We start from the raw sequence: 13,934 nt of genomic DNA on the forward strand, positions 1-13,934 counted from the left end.
CCATGGACATGTAAGTACAGCATATTCCCCTCAGTCTTCTAGGAGGGCAGAGTGAATCCCAGAACTGGTAAGAGTGGGAATCTGAGCATTGCCACTTTAATCTTACAACATTTGTCATTTTGACACATCCTGTTTTTTAGAGAGGAAAAAATACACAGTTTCTGCATTGGTAGTGTAAAGCATACCTTGTTAGGAATATGTTTTATAAGACACATTTGGGTTGTCATTCTAGAGCATGTCAAACTTTGTACTTCAAAATATGTTTAGTATGATTGTTAGTGGTAATGTGTATAAAGCCTTTGAATTGACTGTTTTATTTAATTTTCACAAGAAGCACTTATTTTAACCATAGGAAAACCAATCTGAGTTACAAACAGTGCTTTAAAATAAGCCCAGGTTATTTAGCGATTGTAGAAAGTGTCGACTTCTTTCAAGAAGCAGGCATTGTAGGACAGCTGAGAATTATCACACAGCCTAAATTCTAGCCTGGCAGCACGAGTCACATCTGAGATGTCAAAAACACATGGTCTACATTGAAAGGGGGTGGACTAACGTATGTGAGACCATTTTCCTATTTGCAGTTACAAGGTTAAAGAACTTTGAAGGTCATTTGACTGCTGAGTGGCATGTCGAACGCTCTGTGTGGCTCTTTCACAGTAAACCCTCTTCAGAGCAGAAGACACATGGCTGTTAGTGTCTGCGTTTAGATTTAATCTATCAAATAAAGGCCCTTTGCTGTGTATGATTCCGTCCAGTTACAAACTAGGGCTCCTGCAAGCACCCACATTCTAAGGGTAAGTTATTGAAATCAGTTGCTGTTTGATGAGTCACCACTGGCCCAGCAGGCATGGCATTTGAAGTCATGGTCATCAAAAAGAAATGATTGTTTTTTGAAAATCTAAATGCTTGAAATGCTTCTAGAGGGAAGTCGTGGGGCGTGTGCTCATTCCCTTTTAACATCAGAGTTGTTGAGTTTGTTTTTAAACATTTTTATAAGTTCATGAGAAAAAATATATAAATTCTAAGAGCCAACATTGTATTCCCAGAAACATGACCCTCGCTGGTCTTGGTTCCACATATCATTGGACTCTGGGGGACACAAAGACGCCTGTGACACTTTGGTGCTGCTGAGTTAGTCAACAATTATTCTGGGAAAAAGCAGAATTGAATTCTTCTCTAGCTGTCCCACCAGGGATGGCCAAGGGCCACAAAGCAAGCTAATAAATTCCCACAGGATCCAGACACCAGGCAAAATTGCACTAAGAAGCCAGTGACTGTCATCCCTCTATGGCTCTAGAAAAAATAGTACAAAAACAACAGGTCATCCTATGAGCGTCATGCCAATGAAACCCCATCTTCTGGAGAAGCCCTTGAATCAGAATTATCTTTTTTCTTGATGTTGTCAGGTGCAGCCAGTTTCTTAATTTTTTTAAAAAACTGTATGTTTCTGTGGTATGTATATTTGTACACCAAACTACCTGGCACTTGGAAATCACAGCACTACTCAATGGCAATTGAATAAAGAGAAATTTAATTTTAAGTATCAAATCTTGTCAGACATTTCTCAGACTTCTGATGTTATCAAAGGTTTTGCCAGCCAATAAAGTGCATCCCAAGTGTACAGGGGAGAAAGCTAGACTTCTACAGAGTCCTAGAGTTTAAGTAATTTTTTGTTAATATAGGTAATAATTTTTCTAATTTTTATTTTTTGGTTCCACATGTAAAGCTCCTCGTGTTTACCTCTGTTTATGTCATTCTTGACATGTTTATCTAAATTACATGTGCTCTGTGACTGCTGAAATGTAAATCTGGGATCTGTAGTCAAGATATCATAAGGATCTACTTCCCAGCCTACCTTTCTTCCTCTACCTGATAATGATAATACTCAAAATAACAACATTCAAAGGTAACATGAAGAAATCCTGCTTTCACAGCTCCTATTTCTTCGGCTCCTTAATAACTAGTGATGGTTTGTTCATGAAAAAAATTTTTTAAATCAAAAGATTGTACTTGGCCCAGAGTTGAAAAAATTTTTAAAACCAAAAGGTTGTACTTGGCCCTGAGTTGAAAAAAAAAATGCACATTCTAAGAATAAACAGAAAAATGTTCTTCTTGGAAGTAAATAACAAAAGCCATAGTGTTTTGATTTGTCTTTTCTTCAGGATACACGGTAGAAGTCAGATAATCTTTGATACTTTTATTTGGCACAATAATCAAGACCATGCAACAACCCAGAATGAAGCATTTTGGTTCAAGTTAGGATGACATGGGTGGGGACAGAAGCTGTAGCAGTTATTCAAATAATCTCATGAGTCCTGAGGAAAAGATAGGAGTTAATGTATTAAGTTTCTACTATACGCAGGAAGTGTGTTAAATATTTTACATAAGTTTTGATAATAGCTAACATTAGCTGAGCACAAAATTTGGGCCCTGACTTGTGCTGAGTATCTTTCACAGATTACTGCTTTTAATCAGCAGTCCTCGTGAGCTAGGTATGAACATTATCCCCATTTTACAGATTACAGATGAGATTCTGAGGCACAAAGGGGTTGAGTAACTTGCCAAAGATCATACAATGTTAAGTAATGGCCCCTGGATTCATTCTGCAGCCTGAATTCTTAACCAGTTATACTGTGATTTCATTTATTCTTCAGTATTACACTGAAAAAGAAGATATTATTCCCATTTTACAGATGAGGTATCTAAGCTCAGAGAAGCTAAACAACTTGTGCAACAATCACTAAGCTTATAAATAGTGGATTAGGGTTAGACTTAGATATTTGTCTGGCATCCAAACCTGTGCACTCCCTACAGTACCACGTGGTTTCCACAGTCTCATCAGACCCCAGAATTTCACTCCCTGAGACTGCTTAATTTTGAATTTCCCAAACTGATTCACCAAGAGCCTACTGTTTATGCTTCGTAGATGGCTTTGACCACATTCAGTGATATTAGGAAAGACTCCATTTCCCAAGATGGCTCAGAAAATCAGATGCTATGATGCATGTTGAAAGTGAAAACCCATCTCTGAAAAAGAAGCATCTGTTTTATTAGTTTAAAAAAAAAAGTGAAATTGACAGCAATGTTGCGTGACTTCTCAAAATTCTTTCATTTTCTTATTTCAGAATGAATAGGTGTTGTTCATCGGCTGGGAACAGGGAAGAATGTGATTTTTTAAAATAAAGCATAATCAAAGTCTCTGCATAAAAGGAAGTGCTCCCTTTGGCTTTCTGCCATTTTAACTAAATGTAATTCAGGGAACTTTCTTATTAAGTAGTGAATCAGCACCTAGCATGGCTTGCTACTAAATCAATGATAACATAAGGCATTTCAACAAGAGTAATTCTAAACAGAATAATACCGAGGGAGTCACAAGTTTTCAGTATTTCAGACTACACTCTGAAAAATAGTTACCCCTGGAATCTTAGAGTGTCACGGTGCCAATCCCAGTCAGGCTAGCAGTCAAGTGCATGAGGCAGCAAACCCTTCCTGCCTCAAAGATTCCTCAGTGGAAGATTTCTCAACAGTTATTTCTGTCAAAGTCTTCCCAGCAAGGACACTTTTAAACCTTATATTTTTTCCAGTAGTTTTTTTTTTTCCTTTTATATATCATCGTTATTTTGAAAACATCTCCTGAGGAACTAGTGTAATAGATTCTAAACATGGGTTTTGAATAGTCCCATCATCAACTTCCAAAAAAGAAGATGTGAGCTTCTAGGTTAATTGTAAAAACTCATTACATTTGCAGAGCTTTATTGCCTTAATTTAAAATCATAGAGCCACTAATAAGGTAACAATGATGAGGGCTTATGATGTGCTAGGTAGCACTCTAAGCACTTTTTCTTGTCACCACAAAATGAAGAAAGTATGATGTAGGCACTATTATCATCTCACTTTAAGATGAGGAAGTGGAGGTAAAGAAAAGTTAAGGAACTTGTATAACATGGTAGGGCTAAGCCTCAGGACCCAACAGTCAAAATCCATGGCTGTCTTCTAACCACAAGGCTATATTATCTTCCTTAATTGCAAGAAGACCCAGGTCACAGATAAAAGGAACTGCTCATCAGAATTGATGAGTTTTACATGTCTCAGAGATAACTCCAAAGTTACACTAAACCTTCTCAATCAAAGTAAGAAATACTGAAACATCTTAGAGTGTGGTAGCTCCAAGCGATAAACATTTTTAAACAGGGTACATGGGGAAAAGCTGTAGCTTTTATTTCCATCAGCCTAATTGCTTATTATAACTCAGTAACGGCGAAGGGAAGTTCAACATTTTGCTGGTTTTCATTGAACAAATTCTCACAATGCACTAGACCAAATGCCTCAAACACCTACTGCTTCCAGCCAACTAGCATCATATATTACCAGAGTTATGGTAATTTATACCTGTGCCAAAGGAAGAACAGAATAGTGATGAGAGAAACCCTCAAATTTCAGTAACAATAATGCAGAGATAAGATTCCTTCCAATTTTTAAATTAAAAAGAAGACATGATTTTTTTTAATTTAGGAAAAGCAAAAAGTAATCATGTATTAAATGAACTTCACATACTATTAGATGAGATAAGATGTGTAAACCTTGAGCCCACAAGAAATACACTTGTAGTGCTTAAGAGTGTGGGCTCTAGGGCCACACTGCCTGCCTCTGAGTCTCAGGCCTGCCTCCTGCTGGTTGGGAGACTTTAGATAAAAGATTCAGTCGCCCTGTGCTTCAGTACCTCAGCAGTGAAATGGAAACAGTAATAGGTGTACTTCACAAGTTATTATAAAGGTTAAATGAAACAATATGCATTATGTATATAAAGCAGTGCCTGACACAGAGAAAGTATTCAACACATGTTAGCTATTGTTATTATTCTAAGGGGCACTCAATAAACAATAGCTACTATTTCAAAAACTTCCAATGAGGAAAACACAATTAAAGAAGTTCTTTTGTGTTCTCTGTTAATATGAATCCCAGTTTGAGACCCACAACTAAAATAGAAAAGGTAGAAGTAGTGTCGCTATCAATCTCACATTGACACAAGAAATCTATTCCCAGGAGTTGTTAATTGAGAGATCTTTGTTTTTTCTCTTTTTTCTTTTTACTGAAGTTTATATGTTTACATTCCTCTGTATTCAGCTGTTTGTCCATTTTTTCCTGCTTTGCATTCATCTATTGTGCTAGCATTCTTTTCGTGGTATACAAAGATGAGACCAGATTCAAAAAGACTGGTTCAATATTTTTATAAAATAAACTTAACATCATCTTTGAGCCTCTACTATAAAGACACTGTTTCAGTTCAAAGTACCAATATTAAATACAATGAATGTAGTGGACTTGGCAATATGAAGAGAGTTCTTCTGGGGAAATGTTTGTAAACCAAACATATTCTCTAAACAGGATAGTTGGTATCCTGAGTAACCTGGTAGCACAGTTGAAGCTTAAATAGGCCTATTACACTGAAAGTGGAGCAGTTGGCAACTCTATCCCTGAGACTACCCCACTTCAGACCTGCAACAGTTGGGCTGACCTAGGAGGGTGCAGCTCACAGCTGTCCTTATCCCTCCTTTCCACACTGTCCTAGGACAAAGGGTCAGCAACCTGGCCTTTTTAGAGTAATTGATCCCCTTGCCTGAGAAGCATGATCACTTTCCAAAAACAGAAAGAGTGAAACCTTGGCCTGAACAGAGCAAACTCCCAGCTCAGGGCAAGTGATGAAAAACAGTTCTAAGAAGCTGAGCCACTGACATAGGGAGGAACTTAATATTCCAGCTGCCTTTCAAACCCAGGGAATTTTTGTGGGTTTTCTGGTACTTCTAGAATCCTTCTGAGTCAGAAGCAGAAGACTCATCTTGAAGAAAAGAATCAAAGCAAGCTGAGATTCTGAACATTGTATCTGAATCCAGAATAGCTTTTGTTTCAAAAACAACTAAATTGATTTAGTTTTATTCTCCTTTTGTGCCATTTAATTACATTTGAAAATAAAGCAAAACTAGATCTCTTTCTGCACTAAAAACCCGTTAGTTCTTTTTTCACCTAGCATATCTAATACTGATAAAGAAATGTTCACAAAACCATTTTCTAGAGCTAAGAATCTCTAAGGAATTGGTTGCAATAATATAAAGTACTAATTTAAGGTTTCATTCCAATCCTTCCACAATTAGATCTTTGGTTTGGAGTTTTGTTTTTGTTTTTGTTTTTTTTTAATTCACACTCATAGTCTGCTGGTTGTGGCTGGATTACTTATTACTGTTTATCAAGTGGTGCAGATCATAATTCTTCACGTAAGTCCAATGTGGGCTAGATTTTGAATTCTACATTATGAAATACTCACTGAAATGTCACAACTCATTGTGGGTGGTATTACTGAAATAAAGAGCAATGCTAAATATACTACTTAGAACTTTTAATTTTAATTTTACACTGAATGGACTATTATGATTTCCTTTATATACAGCACTTTAGTATGAGCAAACTATTCCCTTCATGGTGTTGCAACATATAACTTTCCAATTTTTGCTCCTAGTGTAAAATTAAGATTTCCCCACCTTAGAGATAGCCCCACCTTAGAGATTCTGATTTACTAGGTCTGGGTGGGGCCTAGGAATTTGTTTTTGTAACATTCAACCTAGGTGATTCTGATGCTAATGGGCTGTGAACTACACTTTGAAAAACACTTTTCTAACATGCGAACCACTTAAGTCAACTTTATTCTTTAAAACCCATAAATAGTTTTCCTGTTTATCCAGTCAGGGACAGCCAGACTTGTAAACTGCACCTGCTGCCACAGTCTTAGTGCCCTGTCTAAAAGGAACAGGCGCTGAAGCACTCATCCTGCAGATTTTATTTCAAACGTCCAGGAGGTGGCAGCAAACTCTCCTTCCCTCTCAGGGCTCCACAGGCAGCCATTCTAAAACTCGTTGCATTGCAATTTGCTTTGAATATTCTTTAAAAAAAAAAAAAAAAGACTAAACGAGGTCTTGAGACGTGATTTTTATCTGATCCCCTGCCTCTAATCAAGAATGAGTATAAATATTTCTAGGAATAGAATAGAATGATACAGTTTTATCATCTAGAAAAGAGATTGAATTTCCTTGGCTGTTGACTTCCCTCGGCTGTTGGGCCCTAGACTCTGTTATCTCCAAATCCAAAATGTTCTTACTAATAACTAGCTTAAGTATATCTGGCAGTAATCTAAACATTCTTATTTTGGGATCTAGGCTAAAGGAAAATTTTGAAGCACTTTGAATGCATATTAGCTTTTTAAAATGAAAATAAATATGATTATAAAATTTTCAAAAGAAAAAGGAAGTTCATGCACTTTATGCCTCATAGGGAAAGAGCCCAATATTTTTGTTTAACTTTAACATTAATCTTGGCAAATACAGTAGTATGTCAACAAAATGCAAAATCAGTCAGAGGCTGCTTACATGTTACAAGAGTATACAGAACAAAGAAACAGGCAGGCCCACTTGGTGACGGCTTTGATCCTAACGAGCACATTGTTTTCAAAACTTTGAGGCACTAAAGTTTATTTCTAAAGCAAAAAAGATGGTGACGTATTTGGAAGTTCTGTGATGTGAAATATATGTTTGTACATTTACCAGGAGGAGAAAAGACTAATGGGAGAGCTGGATATTGTAAATGACGGGTTAATGCTGGAGCCTAGGTCACTTCACAGGCTTGATGCCATGTGGTCAGTGAACGACTGATCTGTTCATTGTATTTTTTTTTTATTGTTTGTTTGGTTGGTTGGTTTTTTTTTTTTTCCTTTTTTTTTTGTTTTGTTTTGTTTTGTTGTTAGACAGTCTCGCTCTGTCACCCAGGCTAGAGTGCAGTGGCATGATCTCGGCTTACTGCCAGATTTTTTATTTTTTTAATGGATAATTGCTTAAGAATTTAGACATACATACTACTAAAGGATCTCTCTCTTCCTCTCTTTCTCTCAAATGTGTATTGATGAGGGCCTAGCCATTTTAGTATCTCCAGAAGTTACTTTTTATCTTAGGCTAAGATTATATATCCATAGCAGTTAAGAGGGCTGATGTAGTATTTTAGTTGATTCATAATATTTTTGTAAATTCATCAATGCATTTGTGTGAATCAATACTAAAAGTGAAAAAAATTATTTAACAATTGTAATCGTTAATAAATACCTAAAATCAAATCAAAATGAAGGCAAACTTTGGGATGGGGAGAAGTCAGGAGAATACTAAAGAATGAGATCCTTTTAATAAATGTGTGGTCTACATAGCAAAATTTGCTGTAGTATTAACATACAATGCTATCTCTAGACAATTATACATTGCAGCTTCATGAATGCATTAAGAAAGCTGTGCCAGCCAGGCGTGGTCGTTCACGCCTATAATCCCAGCACTTTGGGAAGCCGAGGTGGGTGGATCACTTGAGGTCAGGAGTTTAAGACCAGTCTGGTCAACATGGCGAAACCCCGCCTCTATTAAAAACACAAAAATTAGCTGGGCGTGGTGGCACATGCCTGTAATCCCAGCTGCTCAGGAGGGTGAGGCAGGAGAATCGCTTGAACCCAGGGAGTAGAGGTTGCAGTGAGTCCATATCATACTACTGCAGTCCAGCCTGGGCGACAGAGCCAGACTCCATCTCAAAAAAAAAAAAAAAAAAAAAAGCTATGCCAATAAAAACCAGCTGTAATAGCAGCTAAAGCCATGGGCAAAATTAAGTATTTGGTCTCTAATTTCAAATGTTTAATAAGTAGACATGCATTCCAATACCTCCCAAGACATCCTTTCAACGATTAATGACAGACTACAAATATATCTGGAATTAGTGTTTTCAATGGAAGTAAATGCTACTTATTCTGAAGAAATGTAACTGGGATACTTCTGATAAAAGATTTATCCTAAGTTTCCCATTTGTATTTGAAAAGCACATGATCGTGACCATCATTGTATATTTCGCTTTAACTCATGTTTCTCCTCCAGCAAAACAATCATACATTTGAAAATAGTTTGTGGCATCTCCATGTCTCTAAAATGAAATGACATACATGAAATTATTGTGCAAATTCCCTCAAACAGGAAAGATATCATTAAATAAAACTTACCATTTGGACCAGAGATGTGATAAGGGAATTGAGCATAATTTTTTTCTACTCTGTGCTTAAGAAAACAAGCTGTTGATGCCTTTCCTGATGAAGAGCTGGATTTATGATTCCTAATTTTATTTGTATGTATTTATTTTATTTTTGAGATGGAGTCTCACTCTGTCGCCCAGGCTGGAGTGCAGTGGCGTGATCTCGGCTCACTGCAACCAACCTCCGCCTCCCGGGTTCAAGTGATTATGATCCCTAATGTTAAACCTCACCCTGGGGTCATGTTTTTGACCAGGAAAACATAAATATGATAGGGAGTAAATCTTACATGTCTCAAAGAACAGTAGGTTAAACAGTTTCCCCAGGGCCCAGGATATTAATCAAAGGTTCCATTTAATAAGCTTAGAAACATAGTGGACAGAAAAACAGTTACACAGGTCAAGTCAGTCATTTTCCTCATACTGTATTCTCCATATCTTTGTGAAATTATGTTGTCACACACTGTATAGTTGCTGATGTGTCTTCGTCATTGCCATTAGCTAGCTTTGAATTGTCAGAGATTTTTAATGTAATTAGAAGTTGGAATAGAGGATGCTTCTAAACACATCAGTGGGAAGTTTGGGGAATGTTATTGTGCAAAAGCCAAATCAAGGTTGTTACATGGTATGTACACATTTCTTAAGAGTCCTTGTTTTTAAAGTCATAACTGATAAAATTTTCCTCTAAAAAAGCAAAAGGCATTTTAGTTGGGAAATAATTTTTCTTACAGGCTTTTATCTCCACTTCAAATAGCAGTCACATAATTATAACTGAATACAATATAAAATATGTTAGTTTTTTATAGTGATAATCATGACTCTCATATCAAATTAAGTGCTTACCATGTGCCAGGTACCAACATTTTTCTCTACAAAAACTTTCCACATGCTCGGTGCAGTGGCTCACTGCAAGCAGTTTGAGAGGCTGAGGTGAGAGGGTGTCTTGAGCCTGGGAGGTTAAGGCTGCAGTGAGCTATGATAGCCCCACTGCTCTCCAGCCTGGGTGATAGAGCAAGACCCTGTCTCAAAAAAGCAAAAACCCTAAAAAACTCCCACAAGGTCAAAAGATTATTTATTTTAAACAAGATCAACATCCTTTGTTTACTGTGAAAATTACTTTTTTCTCCATAGAAACTGATGAAATCTGAACTTTTTATATATATTATTCACTTTTTCTACCGTGGGAATCTAAATGAATGACATTTACTATTTAAATCTTTTGAGGAAAGAGAAAACTTCAGAAAATATTTTGAAATGTGTTTAACAGATTTATTCTTTACATTTGAACCAATTAAACTAGACTTTTATGAAAATAAACTTAAATAAGGCTGTTCCCCAAGAATTATAAAAAATTAAAACAGCAATCCCAGCTACTTAAATAGAACACAGTCTATATTAATACAAGTATTTTCACAGGCTCTAACTTGTAGAGTGACATACTTCTTTTCTGAGAATAAAGAAAGAGGATAAAACTTGCTGGTATAGTAGTTTTTTTCTGTAAACAGAGTTAACGCCTTAACATACATTATTTAAATAAAATTTTATTACCTATAGCTTTACTTCTCCAACTTCCCTATACAAGCACATACTGGCTTATATAGGGAAAATTACCTAATTTAGAGTAATATTAGGGTAAATTACCTAATTTATATGCCTCACTTTCCTTATTTTCAAAATGGAGGCTATAAGGCTGTTGAGAGGATTAACTGAGGTAACAAATACAGTGTTTAGAACTGTAGCTAGTATATAGTAAAAGTTTTATACATTTTAGTTATTATTATCATTGCTTCAAAGATGAAAGAGACAACAAAAGTATATGCATACATTCCTCCCTCATGTTGGTCTTCTCAACCTTAAACTGAGCATCGTTATTTTTATTCTTTTATAACAGAAGGTTTAAAAAAAATCAAGAAGTGTGTATTTTGGCCCACTTAGACCTAGCAGGGAGATGAGGTCAGTGGCAATGTTTCTGGCCAACCCAGCTGCCTGCGTTCTGATGACAGGAGGGCAGCAGGGGTTGGCACCGCAGCCTCGGAGGCGTGCACTGCTAATGCCACTTCAAAGGCAAGTCTCCCTCCTATTTTTATCCTGGGTCAGCAGCCTGCCTTTGCAGTTGCCTCTTGAACAAAAGGTCCTGCCAGGTCTCTGACACCTTTAGGGCCACACAGTCTCTTCCCACAATAACAAAAATAATCACCATTTGTTGGGCTACGTGGCATTCCATTTATAAACACAATCTTTACTCTGCCCATAATCTTGAAATTGTAGCCAGCAATACTCCCATCTTACAATTAAGGAAAGTAAGACTGGGAGAAGTTGAATCGCATGGATAACAAGAGACAAAGGCAGAACTTTCAGGTCAGTGTGACGTCCAAGTTTCCATTCTTTCCAATATAAGATGCTGGCCTCCATTGTCATTTACAAGCCTTACACTTTCTCACAAAGAGATTTCCTTGAAGCAGGAAGTAAAACTTTTTATTTAAAAGTCTATTGTTTTGGAAGAGAAAATTTAATCTAAAAGTTAATCTAAGATGACCAGTCAGTAACAGAACCAAGATGATATGCTACGTACAAGACCCTATCTCTTGTTTTGATGTCAGAGTATGTCCATTGCATTCATGAAACTATTTGTTTTATTTTATTTTATTTTAGATGAAGTTTCACTCTTGGTGCCCAGGCTGGAGTGCAATGGCACAATCTCAGCTCACTGCAACCTCTGCCTCCTGGGTTCCAGCGATTCTCTTGCTTTAGCTTCTCAAGCAGCTGGGCTTAGAGGCATGAGCCACCACGCCCTACTAATTTTGTATTTTTAGCAGAGACGGGGTTTCACCATGTTGGCCAGGCTGGTCACGAACTCCTTACCTCAGATGATCCACCCACTCGGCCTCTCAAAGTGCTGGGATTACAGGCATGAACCACTGAGCCTGGCCCATGAAACTATTTAAACGACGTGATTACCTGGCCACTTTTCTATTCAAAAATACGGTTTATTAGTCCTGATTCTCTGTCCTTCTTGGCAGGCAGAATAATACTGTGAACTTCTGCTGAAAGAAATAGAAATTCTCTTTCATTTTCTAGATAAGAGAGTCCTACAACAGAATTCCCAAAAACTTCAGTTGGTAGAAGTAAACTTAAAATCCACTTTAAGAAGGCAAGTGTTAGGGAAGGAGGAAAAGACTATTTTATAGAGACTAAAACAAAATGACCTTAAAAGTGTTTTTATCCTCTGACTTCAAGCTTGGTTGTATCTAAATCATCTCAAAGGAGCATTTGTTTTATATTTAAAGACCTTTAGGTAAAGGGATTCTATATCTCAATGCAGAAATTTTTTCCAGTGTTGAACTCTTTCTACTGTCAAGAAAATTGTCACTGAGAGCTCATTAGAGCTGGGAGTGACTCTAAGAGATTAGTTAGCAGAGGCTGCCATTGCCTAACATCTCCTTGCAGTCTCATGATAAATGGTAAATCAACTTTCAGCTTGCTCTTCTTCAACCCTAATTCCAATCTCCTTTATCTTTTTCTTCTTAGATCTTATTTATTTAATCTAGCAAATGTATTTCAGGTTCTCTTTAGGGTTCATGCACAAGTTTCTAAGACTTTTCTCAATTGTGAAATCAAAACCGTTTGAAACTCTTAAACTTCCACAGACCTGAATGCAAATCATTTATTTAAACGTTAAAAATCTTCCACCTGTTTAGAAAAATTGATTTGTTCATAAATATTGGCGAACCCTGTCTGTCTTGTTGAACGTGACTTGGGGTGCATATTGGTTTGCATATATTTAAGGTGGTGGGGATAGTTCTGTTTGTGTCCCTTGTCACTTGTAACATGAGTGAGAGGGGCTGCATCTTGTGAACTGACCTAAAATTCTGGTGAAGATAACCAAATTTTCAGTTTAGGACAGCCTGATGTAGAAATTATCATTCATTCATTCAACAAATACTTACTAAGCACCTACTATTCTGGTGCCAAGTACTGTTCTAGGGAAGCCTTAAGGAAACAAAAACCTTTATCCTTAGATGGACCTTAATTTCTGGTGGAGAGAGAAAAATAAAATGATTAAGTAGAATATTTATTACGTTAGATGAGTATAAGTCTAAGGGAAGGATTAAAGCAGGGGAGAAAGGTAAGGAATTTGAGAGAGGGAGGGAATTGCCAAGCTGAGTGATCATGTAATATTTGAGCAAGGCCTGAAGAAAACAAGATAGGAGTCATGCTGGTACACGGGGAGAGCAAGTACAAAAATCCAGAGGATTGGCAAGTACAAAAATCCTGAGGCATGAGTGTACCTGGTGTGTTCAAGGTTCAAGGCCAATGTGGCTGGAGCGAAGGGAAAGGAAGAGAACACGAAGAAGATGAAGTCAGATAATGCAAGGAGCCAGCTGGCAGATTTTGTGGGGTCTTGTAGGTCAATGAAAGGACTTGGGTGTTTCCTTTTTTGAAATGAAAAGCCATGGGAGGTTTTTAATCAGTGGACTGAATAACATAATCTGACTTGAGTTTTAGCTGGATTGTTTTGGCTAGCATATTAAGAATAAATTAAAGGAAGTGAGAATGCAACTAGGGAAATCAATTAGGAGACAGTAGCAATAATCCAGGTGAGACTTCTTAGTGGCTTAGTCCAGGATGCCACCAGTGAAGGTTGATAAGACTCGGTCGGATAGTGGATGTATTTTGAAGTCAGTGCTGACAGATCAGGTCTGGAGTGTGAGATGGAGAGCAGTCAACATTGATTCCCAAAATTTCAACTTGAGCAAATGGAAAAATGGAGAATACCTCGTGCTTCCTGCATGGTTTCTTCTATTTGTGTATCCCTTCTAGGACCTCTGCTTTTCAGAAAT

At 37.1% G+C, this 13,934-nt stretch overlaps 1 protein-coding gene across 4 annotated transcripts in view; it reads left to right on the plus strand.

Annotated features, from left to right (window-relative positions):
- The window catches only part of SYNPO2 (synaptopodin 2), a 173,650-nt gene that overhangs the window by 150,509 nt on the left and 9,207 nt on the right, over nt 1-13,934 (plus strand). The window contains exon 5 of one of the 4 annotated variants that reach the window (XM_033215119.1): nt 1,797-3,204. The exons of the other annotated variants lie outside the window; for them this stretch is intronic. Coding sequence (XP_033071010.1) covers nt 1,797-1,873 — 77 coding nt within the window. The 3' untranslated portion in view covers nt 1,874-3,204. Of the gene's footprint in view, nt 1-1,796; nt 3,205-13,934 lie in introns of those variants that run through there. 4 annotated transcript variants of the gene reach the window in all.

Source organism: Trachypithecus francoisi, unplaced genomic scaffold (genome assembly GCF_009764315.1).
Source record: "Trachypithecus francoisi isolate TF-2019V2 unplaced genomic scaffold, Tfra_2.0 Lachesis_group1, whole genome shotgun sequence".
NCBI lineage: Eukaryota > Metazoa > Chordata > Mammalia > Primates > Cercopithecidae > Trachypithecus > Trachypithecus francoisi.